This window comes from Serpula lacrymans, assembly GCF_000218685.1.
Source record: "Serpula lacrymans var. lacrymans S7.9 unplaced genomic scaffold SERLAscaffold_3, whole genome shotgun sequence".
In the NCBI taxonomy this organism is placed as follows: domain Eukaryota; kingdom Fungi; phylum Basidiomycota; class Agaricomycetes; order Boletales; family Serpulaceae; genus Serpula; species Serpula lacrymans.
Window position 1 is genome coordinate 2739025 of NW_006763292.1, and position 14331 is coordinate 2753355.

At 48.2% G+C, this 14331-nt stretch overlaps 5 protein-coding genes across 5 annotated transcripts; 1 reads left to right on the top strand and 4 right to left on the bottom strand.

Moving 5' to 3' along the window:
• Positions 1-12: 12 nt before the first annotated feature.
• SERLADRAFT_359952 (uncharacterized protein) lies at positions 13-3465 on the bottom strand (the record flags this gene model as incomplete). The annotated part of the gene is made up of 8 exons (XM_007314907.1): positions 13-419; positions 488-822; positions 875-974; positions 1028-1310; positions 1363-1685; positions 2313-2633; positions 2696-2944; positions 3127-3465. The coding sequence occupies 8 exons, from the start codon at positions 3463-3465 to the stop codon at positions 345-347; spliced, it is 2025 nt and encodes a 674-aa protein (XP_007314969.1).
• Positions 3466-4039: 574 nt separating this feature from the next.
• Positions 4040-4574, bottom strand: SERLADRAFT_459558 (uncharacterized protein; the record flags this gene model as incomplete). The annotated part of the gene is made up of 4 exons (XM_007314908.1): positions 4040-4129; positions 4192-4305; positions 4358-4460; positions 4507-4574. 4 exons carry the CDS (start codon positions 4550-4552, stop codon positions 4111-4113), a joined length of 282 nt encoding a protein of 93 aa, XP_007314970.1.
• A 2258-nt stretch (positions 4575-6832) lies between these two features.
• Positions 6833-7503, top strand: phl3 (fungal mating type pheromone-like peptide; the record flags this gene model as incomplete). The annotated part of the gene is made up of 2 exons (XM_007315066.1): positions 6833-7071; positions 7130-7503. The coding sequence occupies one exon, from the start codon at positions 6918-6920 to the stop codon at positions 7044-7046; it is 129 nt and encodes a 42-aa protein (XP_007315128.1).
• Positions 7504-7594: 91 nt separating this feature from the next.
• On the bottom strand, positions 7595-8166 carry SERLADRAFT_459563 (uncharacterized protein; the record flags this gene model as incomplete). Its single annotated transcript, XM_007314909.1, has 1 exon — positions 7595-8166. The coding sequence occupies one exon, from the start codon at positions 8134-8136 to the stop codon at positions 7819-7821; it is 318 nt and encodes a 105-aa protein (XP_007314971.1).
• A 14-nt stretch (positions 8167-8180) lies between these two features.
• Positions 8181-12530, bottom strand: SERLADRAFT_413537 (glycosyltransferase family 20 protein; the record flags this gene model as incomplete). The annotated part of the gene is made up of 16 exons (XM_007314910.1): positions 8181-8214; positions 8276-9178; positions 9229-9374; positions 9449-9569; positions 9629-10005; positions 10064-10105; positions 10162-10251; positions 10305-10362; positions 10426-10646; positions 10704-10769; positions 10819-10915; positions 10973-11318; positions 11371-11515; positions 11566-11660; positions 11830-12073; positions 12134-12530. The coding sequence occupies 15 exons, from the start codon at positions 12377-12379 to the stop codon at positions 8821-8823; spliced, it is 2652 nt and encodes an 883-aa protein (XP_007314972.1).
• Between the last annotated feature and the right edge of the window lie 1801 nt (positions 12531-14331).

Genomic DNA, 14331 nt, shown 5'->3' on the forward strand with positions numbered 1-14331 from the left:
CAAGCGTCGCTTTGTCTTTGATGCTGCTTGCGGTAGGAGTCTTACATATGGCGCATAGCAGGACATCGACATAAGATCTAAAGAGGTACCGCATTAGGAAGTACACTATCGCATTTCCAAGGAAAACTATGGACAGAATATAGAAGAGAAGGTCAAGGCCTGCATGCCCAACGTCAAGTCATACATAGATCGTGTTCAGAAAAGGAAAGGAAATGATAGAGAATGGCACAGTTAGGAGAACAAGCAAAAAAAGAAGAAAAAAAGAGAAAAGACTACGCAAAGTCCACGACTGAGCTACAACTTGGCCATGTGCGAAATTGATACAACGGGGTGGTGATAAATCATCATGATGACTTCGCCTTGGACCGCAGCAAAGGTGCTAGGCCAGACGATGGGCATGCTTTCTCCAAAAATTCGTGCTATAGAATCAACACCGTCAGTGTTGTCATGACTAACGGATATATATAGTCTGGGAACTAGTACTCACCTTCAAGAGCTCACTGGCATTAGCTCGGCTTCTCACATCCACACACAAACACACGCTCAAGAAGTCTTTAAGCTCCTTACTAAGTGCTTCGGGCTTCTTCAGCGTCGGTGTGCCATTCGTCGCTATCAGATACAGAGCTTTCAACGGCTCTTCATCGAGATAAGGCGGCTCGTTTTCGATCATTTCTATGGCCATGATACCCAGTGACCAGATGTCCACTTTCGCACCGTATTCCTTTTGCTTTACGACTTCGGGAGCCATCCAATAAGGCGTACCAACCATCGTAGCGCGCTTGGACTTTTGATCCGTTAATTTAGCACAGAAACCAAAATCAGCTACAAGACCAGCGTCAAAATCGATTTGCAAAACGAAACAAAGGAAACATACTAATCTTAACGTGGCCTTCAGCATCCAATAACACGTTATCGGATTTGATATCTCTGTGGATGATCGATTGGCTATGTAAGTGACACAATCCCCTGCATGTCTAGAAACAATTAAGTCATACATGACATCGACATATTGATGATCAATACTTACTTCTAGAGATATACTGGATATCTGATCTTCCTCCAATGTATTATTTTCTATGATATCCGTCAAAGCACCACCCTCCATGAATTCCATGACAACCCATAACTCGTTATTTTTGACAAGATACGACTCAAGAAAGTTGACAATGTTGGGATGCTGCGATTCCTTCATGACCAAAATCTCATTGACAATTAGCTCCTTCCGAGGTTGATGCGAAAGATCCATTTCTTTGATAGCAACTTTCTTGTCAGAACCAATTAACTTGGCAACGTAGACGTGACCAGAGGCACTGACAAAGAGTTCAGCGCTCAGTAATAAGGTGTGCTACGGAAACCACGTACCCTTGCCCAACCTTTCTAATCTTGCTATATAATGCCTTTGGATCATCCTTGCTAACAACAGTCCTCAGCTTCTCCATGATCTGTACCTCCGTCATCGTGCTGATTCGTTTCTCCTTCTCTTTGGGTTTCTCCAGCGCCGCGGCAGCTGCAGCAATTCCACCTCCCTTGGTGTCGTCGTCTGCAGGGCCTGTCACAGCAATGGCTGGTGCTTGGGCTTCCTTCTTCTTCACGGGCTGTAGAGGCTTCACAGGGGGAGGTCCAGCGGTCGCGCCAGCAGCTCCAAGTGCCGGTTGAGTTGCAGCGTGAGTCGTTGCAGGTGCAGACTTCGCAGGAGTCATAGGCGGTCGCTGAGAAGCTTCGACAGACGCTAACTGTTGCTCCCTTACCTTCTCCTGCTCTCGTTCCCTCTCCCTCTCCCGCTCCCGCTCTCTTTCACGCTCCCTCTCCCTCTCTCTTTGCCTCTCCTTCTCCCTCTCCCTATCTCTCTCCCGGTCGTCCCTGTCCTTCTGCTCTTTCTGTGTCATAGTCGTAAGTGACTCTTTGCGCATAGGCATCTTCTCGAGCGAAACTTTCGGTGCCTGCTCCGACGGGCCGTGTGCTTTCGCACGGGCACGAAGGTCAGCAGACGAGGGCGTATGATCAGCTAACGGGGGTTTCGGCGCAGGTCGGTTACCTGTCAGCAATGGACGGGGAGGAGCAGGGCGACTAGGCTGCAAACCGGTCGAAAGCTGGGGAATCGCACCACGCATCGCGGGGTTCGATTGTCCAGAAGATATCGTACTAGAATACTGCGCATGCGAACCATTCACCAATTCTGCAGCCCGTGCGGCAGCGAGTGCTGTGGTCGAAAGTCCATTTTGACCACCTACCGAGCCACCATCAACTGTCAGGACCGGTGGCGCAGTGTCCTGCCGCTTGGCCTGTGGTCGACTGTCGAGCGATGATCCAACCTTGGTGATCCCCGAGCCTGCAAGCCCAGTCCCTGCATTAAATCGTGGTGTAGCGCCGGATGCGTCTCCTGGGTATGGGGACAGTGTCTGCGAGGATATTGTTGATCCAACCAATGTAGACGCAGTGAGTGTCGAAGGAGTTGAGCTCGCCGAAATGGACCGCGATACCGGCATCATTCCCATTCCCATCTCTTCCAGTTCCCGTTTCTGGTGGTCAGTGTAGAACTCCAGTACGTCCAATACGGCTTGGGGGTCTTTGGCGTAGTCCTCCCGAGTTATCGCCGATTTCGTGAGTAGTTTGCTCCATTGCTCGGGCATGCCCTTGTGGAGTGTCTCTATGTTAAGCAAGAAGAGAATTCAAGTGAGGATCGATAAATGCTTACAGTAAAAGCACCCGACACAGGATCAAAGCCGACATGCACTTTGTGCACAAAGTTTGTTGGGTTACTCACACCCATTAACGGACTTCGCGAGTAGATGTCATCTTGCCACCCGTATAATTCTTCGTCGTTCTTTAATGCTAGATGATAGCGCTTGTCTTTAGTTTCTAGGAGGAGGCAGTAGGGTTTGAGATCGGTGCGTTCGATGTTTGAGATGTCTTTGAGAGCGATAACGCTTTGTTGCGGGGCAGACTAAGAGCTGATCATCAGTATGCTGTGCGACACGGGCGATGCGAATACACTGTTAGATAGGCAAGGAACGAAGTCCAAGATGTCGACCAGACCTGCCAACGTTGTGGAGGCTGTAGAACCGTATCTCGGCACCAATGGTAGTCGAGTAATGGATGTAAACGGATGAAGAAACGGATGCTCACCTCTGATTTGTGTATCGACAACGTCTGTTCTTTCAACACCAGCCATTTGCGCGTCCAAAGCCAGCTTGCAAAACCGTCTTCCTTGATGCTGACCATGCCATTTCTGATGACGTGATAACTGGACATGGCATCTGAGTTGCGATTTGGCGAGTCGCCTATCCCTCTGTAATCTGGAGCATAAGACGAGCCAGAGGTAAGAGAGAATGAGGCGTTGTAGCCAGATGATTGAAGGGTACTCTGGTTGTACATTGAAGGGCTGTCCGTGCCCCGTCGGTGTGGGACTTGCGGTGCTGGACGTGTAGGTGTCAGAGATGCAGCAGTAACCTGATTGAAGGCCATGACAGATGGACCTAGGATAATGAAAACGGCAGTGTTCCCTGCGACAACTTGGGCGTTGAGAAGCTATGAGATATGCTGTTTAGAAAAGGCTTTGGGGTCGTCGAACACGATGAGCTGGTAAGAAATCGTAAGGGTGAGGACGTGAGGTGGTCGTTGCCGACGACGATGAAGTTGTCTCTTGAGTTGGCCTCGTTTGTTTGCGCCACCTGTGGTCCGGATCTATCCGCCGGTACAAGACATCACCACGGTAACACGTTGCAGGAACAAACGAGCGACAACAACATCAAAGCCACAGCATCATATGCTGTACTGTATGTCACGGCATACAGCACTGGGGCCATTCACAGGGCCCACTTCCTCTGCAGTCATCAAATTCGCCGTCGCCTACCTACAACAGAACCCAAGAACCACCGACGAGGAGCACCCTCAGTCTGCGAATAACTCATCGTGGGCATGGGATTTGAAACAGCGGTGCTGATTAGTCTTCCCGGCGACCCCCCGCGAGGTCCATCGGTGTGCGGAACGAGTGCACCTGCAGAATCATCGAGGAAGACACACACTCACATGGTCACAGTCTGTAAAACCAAATTGCATATTATTTCACAGTAGTGGGATTTTATAGATACATAAGAAGCGGGTGGTAAATTACTTGTTTTTGGTCATCCTACACAGCCAGACCATTGGTGTATGAGAGCATGCAAGGGAATAAAGAAGGCAGTCACGCACTTGTATGTGAACCTCTTCTTCGTATGAGCAAATTCTCCCAACTTGTGGCCAACCATATCCTGTGTGACCGTCACTGGCAAATAGTCTTTGCCGTTGTGCACCATGAACCGCAAACTGATCAAGAAAGCGTGAGCATTCAATATAGTCGCTGACAGTGATAACATACCCCACAAAATTTGGCAGAATGGTACACGATCGCGCCTGTGTTTTTATGGACACATTATTTGTGAGGGCTTCCCGTAAGTTTGGAAAAGCCACGAAGTATGGTCCTAGCAGATATGTTAGATACTATATAGCAATGCTACCAGAACTTACCTTTCCAGGCAGACCGTCCAGACCTTACGATGAGCGATGGCTGCATGTGTGCAACCTAAACCGTGACGGAGGAAAAGGTTTCGGGGAACTTGAGGAAGAACGGGAATCTGCCCGCTTACATAAGCACCAAAAGTTCAAAAGATTCGGTTGCCGGCATTCATGTTCTTCCTCACAACCATTTCCGCATTACAGTACATGCAACAAGATCTTCGCACTGAGTCACAGAACCGAGAATACACGGAAATGTGTTTTTGATATGAAACTCTCGAACCAAAAAGACGATGGACGATGAATGGATTGCGTGGTGAGCACCCAATCATGGCCCTACAACCTCATTGCCATGTTATAACCACTTGCGGCTTCCACGTCCCAGTCACAATAACAAGGCGCTTCCCTCAAATGGGAGCTAGTCACGAAGGACTATTGGTATGCACCTGGATCGCTCCCGTTACCTCTATCGGTTTGCTGTTCGTGGCCACCAGGCAGCCGAATCATATCCATTCCAGGCTCGCAGCTCTGCATTGCATCACCCACCACGGTATCAAAGCGGCTGGGGACCTGTCGCACTAGGCCTATGAATGACCGCCCGCTCAACACGTGTATTATGCACAAAAGAAAAGTCAGGGTTCCCTGACATTGCAGTTAATTCATGTCGCTGACCCGCGCGGCGACTGCTATTGTTTTGTTTATCTGGTCTTGTTTCAGTAAAGCCCTTTACTCATCACCGGCTTGTCTATATACTTCCGTGATCAGCTGGCCTGCATTTCATAAGTGAGAGCTTATGTCCTCGTTTTAAGCTCATGTAACTTTACTAATTGTTGTACGTGTAATCTTAAATGGGAACTACTATGTTGCTTAGCTATTGAAAAAATCGTGGCGTACGCCTAATTGGATCTAGCATCCCACTGCGAACAAAACATATCTGTATGTTTTGAATTGTGAAGTAGACGACAAGCAACGCATCGCTTTGTATCTTATCACTTATCATCGTACCTATTTCAAGGCATGAACAATGGGAACATCCGTGCTTACAAGACGGCGTCGAAGCGCAAGGTGGGAAACTTGGTAAGCTCTGTATCGTCGGGGAGAGATCTCGACCATACCTGTCCATTCGATTCGCATGAGTCATCCCATCAACACCCGGACCTTCTGTTAGCTCCTATTGTCCTGCAAAATCTTCGCTCACTTGAATACACCCCTGATCGGTGAAAGGGGAGGAGTGTCCTGCGGAGGTGATCCTCCAGGCATACCACTGTCCTATGACACCTTGATATTTTTGTCGCATGGCAGAGCGCGTGTGAGCACTGCCGGTGTGGCTATGATGCGCTGTGGGATGCTGCTTGTGGTGCACCTCGTGGTCCCCGAAGGGCATACAGCCTGTGCTTGGACTAGCATTGACTTCGACCAGAACAGTTTTGGCTGCAAAACTGATGGCGGCCACACTGATACAAGCAACCACAGGAATGGAGGGATGAGTAAGAATGCGGTTAAAAAAAAGGCATTTATAATAATTCAAACTTGCACACAAGGCACAAATGAGAAATCTTTTTGACAAACTCTCGCTGTGGACAATAGCCATGTAGACCTGAGTATATCCTTCTTCAGTCAGGGCGAGGGCGTCGTGTCCCGAGCAGGAAGGTAGTATTCGTGCTTTGTGTATATTTGGCTTGTGGCTGGCAAGGCTGTTATTGTTGCAACCACGCCTCGATGTACGATGGTTCCTGCCACGACGGACCAACAACAAAAGCTTGAGACAATTCGCATTTCCCTGGGGATCACTAGCCATTTCACAGTCTGCAATTGCTTTACGTGGGCCCGTACTTTCGCCGGATCTGTTCCTGCTGGACTTGTCGGGTGCCAGGTTCCAATTCGGGTCCATTTCTAATTGTCAAGTATGTGCATCCATGAATCCGTGCTAATGGCCTATGCATCAGCTTATCAAGGCGATGGTATCAATCTCCATGCGAAGTCTGAGCTATCTTTGATTTTCTGCCGTACTCTCTTTTTGTTCTCGCCTGATGGCTTTCGCACCGATGTTGCCTCTATGAATACCACGAATGCGAGCAGCCACTCAGCACGGACGCGTTGACAGGGCAATGTACCTTCCGGTGATTATACCGGACAAAACTGTCGCACTGCTTCGGGATGTTAATAATAACGGTGGGCGGCCTGTCCAAAGCGATCTCGCTGACGGCTAGGAACACCATGTCTCACCTTGGAAATGGGCCATTCGTTCAGGTTCCGTTCAGGTTCTATTGTTTTTTGCTTTGACCACAGATAATACGTCAAATTTATATAAATGCTCGAGAGAATTACGAGAAGGACCATCCAACAACCGAGCTAAATTGTCTCCCGCACGCTCTTACATATAGCACACTTTGCGAGACAGCTTCGAACCTCTACCCACATCAATGGACTCATTTATCACCATCGTCTCTGCTCCAGTAGCATCGAGCGTCTCTGAAGAGACACAATCTCAAATACCAGTTGACCAGGAGTATGTCTCAAATGGAGGCAACTGTTACTGTGTCATTGCATGATGAGCCATCATCACCTGTCTGTCTGGTCAGTTTTGTTTTCCCCTTGACGTCTTCAAGCATTTACTGATCGTCAAATTTGCAGATAGACTATCTTCCCTATTCTCATATCATTTCGACTCAACCGACGTCTCTCGTTTAAATTCTGACATCATCGTATCCATTGTATCAACACCATCACACTCCTTCGATGGCTATTGTCCTAGCCTTTCTCATTTCGTTCATTTGATTTCATTCGGTTCTTTTATTTAAGGACTTGTGGACATGTATCCAACATCATCAGAGACTTTCGTGTTCTAGCGGTTGGGGGAGTACGAAGCAGACGAGGGGGATATCCGCCAACATCGCTTTTATTATAATATTTATTCGACATCACTTACACGCTTGCGACACCCTTTCTTACACCAAGCTGATTACCTACATGTACCGTAGATATCAAGCAATATAGTCTCTTACACAACTCGAGCGTTTGAGAGCCTTCACAGAGACCTTGAACGATGAGCGTAAAACTGTAATGTTGATATAGATAGGAGCACGCTTAACGCGCTTTCGAAACGTAGTAAGAGACAGCCACTGAGACCATGGATTCCTCTAACACTGATACTGCAAACGCCGACACTGTCTTTATCGACACCCTCCAGCTGTCTGCTACGCTTGGACCAGACTGCTGGGGCCGCACTCGCCCCCAAATCGTGCTCATCAGCGTTCACCTCCACCTCGTCCCCGCCTTCCTTACCGCCGCAAGCAAGTCAGACGACGTCAAAGACTCCGTGCACTACGGCCATCTCACCAAATCCATCACCCAACTCGTCGAGAAAAAGGGCGCAGAGCCATTCGAGGGCGTTCGCGGGCTCGTCGATGCTGTCACAAAGGCGGCGTTTGCACTGGCGGGAGATGCGGCAGGGGCAGTGAGAGTCGTGGTCGATATTCCCAAACTTGTGTTACTCGCGGATGGATTCAGCATTGATGTTACCACGAATGCGACATCGTCCTGCGATGAATCTCCCTTCAAAGTGTCGGTGAAGGATATCGTGCTCGCAGTTATCATTGGCGTCAACCCTCCTGAGCGTAAGGCCAAGCAGCGTGTTATCATGAATATCGTTTTCGTCGAGAATGCAGGCTTGCATCCCCCAGTCGACTATCCTTCGATCATCTCAAAGATATCTCAAGTGAGTTTCACAGTCTACGATTTACTGTTGCAGAAGCTGAAATGTGATACAATTTGCAGGATATCGAGGCATCTTCGTATCTCACTCTTGAGAAATTCGTCATGGAGATTGTTATCGCAGCATGCCGTGCAAGTGATGCCATTAAAACGGTCACAGTTCGAGCCCAAAAACCAAGTGCCCTCACGTTTGCACACTCGTCTGGAGTGGAAATCACAAGAAGTCGCGCTTTCTTGGACCGCCAGGAGTACTTTGATGCGCTATAAACACGGACACAACTAGCTTTGGTTAAGTTTACTCCGGCAGACCTCTCATCCATCCACATCCCACTCAGTAAGATATATCTGCTTGTCAGCAACAGCAGATGAAAACAAAAACAGCATATCGATTTGCTTCGTGTTTTGATGTAAGACTACATGATTTGTGACCGTATGAATATGAATAAACAAAAGGATGGGAATCTAAACAAGTGATAACTTGGAACCAGAATCAGCAGCAGAACCAACATAATATTACCCTCGACATTAATCCCGTTTTACACACAACAACATTTCCCTCCTTTCCCCCCGCCCCTACCACATTCGAGAGTACAATCAGGAAGTATAACCGCTTCAACGAACATTCGCGAACCGCGACAACACTTCGATAGCATCTTTGGGCTCTAGTTTCCATTTGGCGCCAGTCCCCTTTCTGCTCGTTGAGCACGTTTCCGCGTTGTCCAGATCGTTCAGCCTACGCAGCAGTTTCTCGTCGCCCCCGACTGCAAAGACAAAATCGAGCTCGTCATGCACACCGTCACCCTCAGTAGGGTCATGAGACATCCACACTGAACGGCCGCTCAGGGGGGAATGCGCAGGTCCACCGGGATGTAATATCGCTCCAACGGCGGTGGAACGAGAGATGTTGTTGGGGAGGACGAGGAAGCTGTTGGCTCCTGGTATAATGCGCAAGCCGTATCGTTCGCCGAGGCTAGTGTGACATCAGCTAATGTTCTCGATCAAATAAATGATCGTACGAACCTGTCAAAAATATGGTTCTGCGCTTCTGCAGCTTGTCGGCGGGCCCATTGGCGATCAGCACAGTCTGTGACGGGACCAGTCCAGAAGCGCCAAACAACAGATGCCTCCCGTTCTTCAACAAAAGCCCCCGGTGTACGCTCGGTGAACTGGAGACAGAGAAGTTCACGAATTCATGTCTCGATCAGAGCTAAAGAAGAAAAAAAATTGTTTTACTACTCACGTAATTCAAAATCTCGACACATGACGCTTTCCATGTGAAGTTGAAGTTGGAAACGACGTTAATCCAAGAGGCTTTTTCTTTACGATTTGGGCGTGTTCTGATGAAGCAGCCGTTCTCAGCTCTAGATCCACGGTGTTAATACCCGTTCCACCGATCATCCCAAAGTTTGTTTGTACTCACACGATCCCTACGTTAGGCGCTTCGGCTGCGACCTTGTCCATAACACCTTTCACAGGAAGCCCACTCAGTAACCACACCTCATTCATTGGATCTTCTGCAAATTTGTTCAATAACGCCAAGGCCTCCTTTGGGGCCTCAAACGGCGCAAGCAGCCCTGCACGCGTCATATCACGCTGCCAAATTGCACCTTCAAAATCTAAGAGCAACAGACGCTTTGCGGAGTGCTTGTATCGAGGGAGGAGGCTCGCGGTATCGAGTTGTGGGACGACGCTGAGGTCAGATTGGATGATATGCTCCGTGTTTGCACGTAGGCAACGCGTGAGGAAGGAAGTCACGAAGGTTTGAGCGGTTTGAGTGACGACGTGGTTATGCAAATCCTAAACATTGAGTCAGCATGAGTATTGAATGGGAATGACGCTGGTCATGAGAACTGACCTTCCAGCGCGATAGTGCTTCCTCGTCACTCATAGTAAGGGCCTACACGGTGATACTTAGTGATCATGTAAGAGAAAAACGATGTAAAGACCACTTACTTGGTAGATAGCTTTCGCAGTTCCCCTAGAGTCGTATGGATTGATGGCGATACAAGACCTGAAACCACTGTAACTGTACGATCCTGTGAACTACCAACAACCATCAATCACTTTGAGTTCAGTAGTCTTCGTATGTAACTCACTTCGCTGAGAATCAGTGGCCGATGTCTACCTTCTTGGCACTCCACGAATTCGTGCGTGCTGTGCCAAAGACAGGAGACCATGAGCATGCCGAATAAAACACATGCGCGTGGTCAAACCCACCGTAAAGCCATTCCTTCACGCAGACTGGTAACCAAAAACGCGTCCGCCACGCTCAGGAGCGCCAGATACTGACTGAATGTGACTTCTTGGGTATGAAGGAATACAACTGGCTGATAAGTTAGAGTGGAGAAACGAGAATTGATACGCGAGACGATATCCGCAACGCCACCAGCAAGCTCATTGGATTCAGTCGTTTGAAGGGCAACCTGAATGAGAACGACCTGGAAGCAAAGCCATGTTGTGAACACTGCTGTGAAGCTAATCCAAAAACGACCTACCTTTTGCTGGAACTCGGGATGTTTGTCCAAAAACTGCTCAAACGCTTGAATCTTATGTCTTACACCCTACAGTCGGCTAAGTATATAGTCTGGTAAAGGAATTAATGATACTCACTTGGACTTCATCTAATTTATCTCTGCCTACAACGATCTTCATTCCTGCATAACGTTGCCTAAGTAGCTGGACCCAATAAGAAACATCAGGTTCTCTCCTATATTGTTCATCAGTAAACTATAACCTAGATGATCAATCGCAAGAAGCTACGAACTTTTTCTCCCTTAACGCATTCACGTCAATCCCCATTGGGATAACACCAACGTCTACAAATCGGCCAGTTCCGCCAGTCTCGACCTGTATTCCTTTCGGTAACGCCTCGAGTGCCAAGATGCGGGACACAGTCTGCCTGAAATGGCGGGCATAATTGACAGTTTGGAAACCTACTAGATCGGCAGCAAGGAGTCCACGAAGAAGGGATTCTCGAACAGACAGGCAGCGGAAAATTTCGGATGAAGGGAAGGCAACGTGAAGGAAGAAGCCGATTGGTGCGTTAGATAGGAGAGGGCTTGCTCGAAGGAGAGACGGAAGAAGCATTAGGTGGTAGTCATTGACCCAGACTACGAATAGTTAATAAGTTGATGAAGGAACGTAAAGCAAGAATGAGCCTACTGATATCACCCTCTTGGTAGTTGGCAATGATGGCATCAGCAAAGCGTTGGTTGACCGAGACATACTGCTTGAAGGATGCTGATTCGTAGAAAAGTTTGGTTTTGGGAGCATCAGGGACTGCATAATGTAAACAGGGCCAGAGAACCTTCACGAGGTCATCAGTTTGTCCAAAAGACTTGTCATTAAATAACGCACCTGATGGCAGAATTCGTCGTAACAGCTTTCAAATTCGTCATCTGGGATCCAAACTGGGAGACTACAGTGCTGCTCCTTCTTATAAAACTTAAAACCTTAGAGGCTATTTAAGTTGCTGATTTATATTAATTTTATTGTTCAAACATGAGAGCTTAGTACGTGAAACATGAGAGCTTAGTACGTTAGCCATGAGAGCTTAGTACGTTAGCCATGAGGGTTTAGTTCGTTAAACATGAGAGCCCCCGTTTATGATGGGTGAATCACGTTCCGGACGTCGAGACGATGAGCGTGATTGTTTGCGCTGGATACGCGCTGCGAATTGAATTTCTGGATGTGTCGTCTGGTATTTACGAGGGCTAGTGATTCCATTGTGTCCATTGTGTCCGTTGGCAGGAGTGGATGCACCGTTGAGGGGTGTCAAATTCCCGGGGCTGGCAATGCTAGCAAACCTCGAGAATGGATTCCCGCTTTCTGACCCAGGCGAGGCGATAGGCGTTATAGCCCTCGACTTCAGCCATGTTTTAGTATGAGATATGGGCTATCCCAGTACAAAAAAAAAGTTCCGCACCTTGTCTTTCAGATCCTCAACAATGCTCTTTAACGGAACATTTCCAAGTCCACTTCCTGAACGCTGGCGAAAAGCAGCTGGCTTGTCGCCAATTTGGAATGCAGACGTCGATAGTCCTGATTTCGCCAGCGAAGGAACATCGTGGGCGTGGATATCCGGTGTTGGTGGGTTGGACTCGCCGAGCACCGCAGTGGTGGGGAGGAAGAGGGAGGCGATGATGACACGATGGTTGCGGAACGAGCTCATGTTACAAGATTTTCTGGTTATATACAAGGAATTATATGTTTTTGGGATATAATCCCAGGTTGAGAGACAAGGAAAAGAGAGGAGGCGAGTGTGGAGATTTGGATTGGCGGTGACGCTGTTAGGGGATCATTATATCATACCAAGCCGCATCAAAATAATGATGTGGTGTGTGGCCTGTATTTATGCACCAATAGCTACATTATGTATCTACGTTCAAATCGTTGTAGATGGATAGGATAACTGGAAACAGAAATGGACGTCTGATTCCTGGCAGGACGTGCTTGATAAATCCACCTCCGTAAACCGTAATTCTTCCGCTAACTGGTAAAGAGGCACATAGAGGCACGTTCGCAGGGCATCTCACCTTGCGTTGGCTCGTCCTATTACATACAAGTCCCATACGGTCCTCGACTGAAAAAGGTTACAGGAATCCGCATCTATCGACGGGTACAAGCGGAACGGCGTCAAGCGGTGCATCCGCGATTTTAAGGCGACGATTTGTACACGATTAACAGGATACGACCTGCCGAGTTACTCCGCTGGCAACACCTGTTCAAAATCCTCAACGTCACTGGCGTTGGGGGGTGAACGTGTGTGATCCGATGGAGGTGAGGGCGGACTTGCACTGACATTGGAGTTGGGATTGAAGGGGTATCGCCGAGCCAAAAATGTGGATGACGCTAATCCAAGTTATTCCAGTGCTTTATCTCGCTTTATCAATAGAAAGATGGCGGAGGTAGGCGGTCCGAGATATCAGATTTTCATGGACGCGGCAAATGGGACTAATCCCGCAGGACGGCAAGGAGGCGGGTTGCAAAGTGAGCGCGAAGAGAATACGAAGAGAAGTAGTGTCGCTTTTATCATCCGTAGGGCGGTCCGAGCAATCTGATCTAAATTAAAGCCATCTCATACCTGTCAATGATGCAAGATTGTACATCCCCAATCCTGACTATATGCCAATCATCGACGCACCTATAAATGTCGTTCAGAAGCTTGGAAAGAGAAGAGGTGCTCATGGTTCATGATGAAAATGTATGTGGGAAAGCTCGTAAGATGACCGTGGAGGGTTATAGATTAGTCCCCCTTCTTGCGTACAGACTGTGAAAGGGGACAAATGAAAGGCCACAACATGGTCGCATGTATTTTAACGCTCACTTCGAAAGGCAGCGCGATAAATCAATGTGTGATGAAGATGCTTTCTAAGAAGGACATGCCTTGAGGTTAACAAGACGATAAAGTGGGCGTTTGAAAACCATGAGAACGCGGACAATGGTCACGTAGAGTCGTAGATGAGCTTCACCTTCGTGAACACATGCTTTGAAGGGCTGTTTGAGCTGGTTTATGTCCGAGGAAAACGCCTGAAAGGACGAACCTGGACAGGTGTCAAACACACATATATATAAAACGATAGAGCTTACACGTAATGAGTAAGGGTGATATAGCCGCCTCAAGGCGGCTCACTCTCGAAGGCGAACAGATTAGTTAACCTGAGAAATTATGAAGTGCTCGAAAACATACCTGATGACCAAGGCCTTCGAGGGCCGCCCCGCGATGCGATGGATCGCAAGGTCATGGAACCAATCGAGCCTAAATTGAAGTTCCTGGAGAAACCCTCCTTGTACGGCGTATAGCATCAGGTGGAAAGGACTAATCTAGGCAATCATTCCGGGCACCTCGGAGGGGATACTGTCAATGCCAATTGTGATCAGATATATTTAGCGGTTCAACAAGTCAGGCATGACATCCGTATGATACTGGCACAATAGAATGGAATTTGATGAGGCTAAGCGCTACCAAGGACACCACCATCGATTATAATGGCTTTAGAAAATGGGTTAGAAAATGGACCACATTCGTAAGTATAGCGCCTGGTAATTTGTTGCGCCTCACAGCCATAAGGAAGGGACCAAGTCACACTCCAAAAACAAGGCATGCATGACCAACGTGTGCAG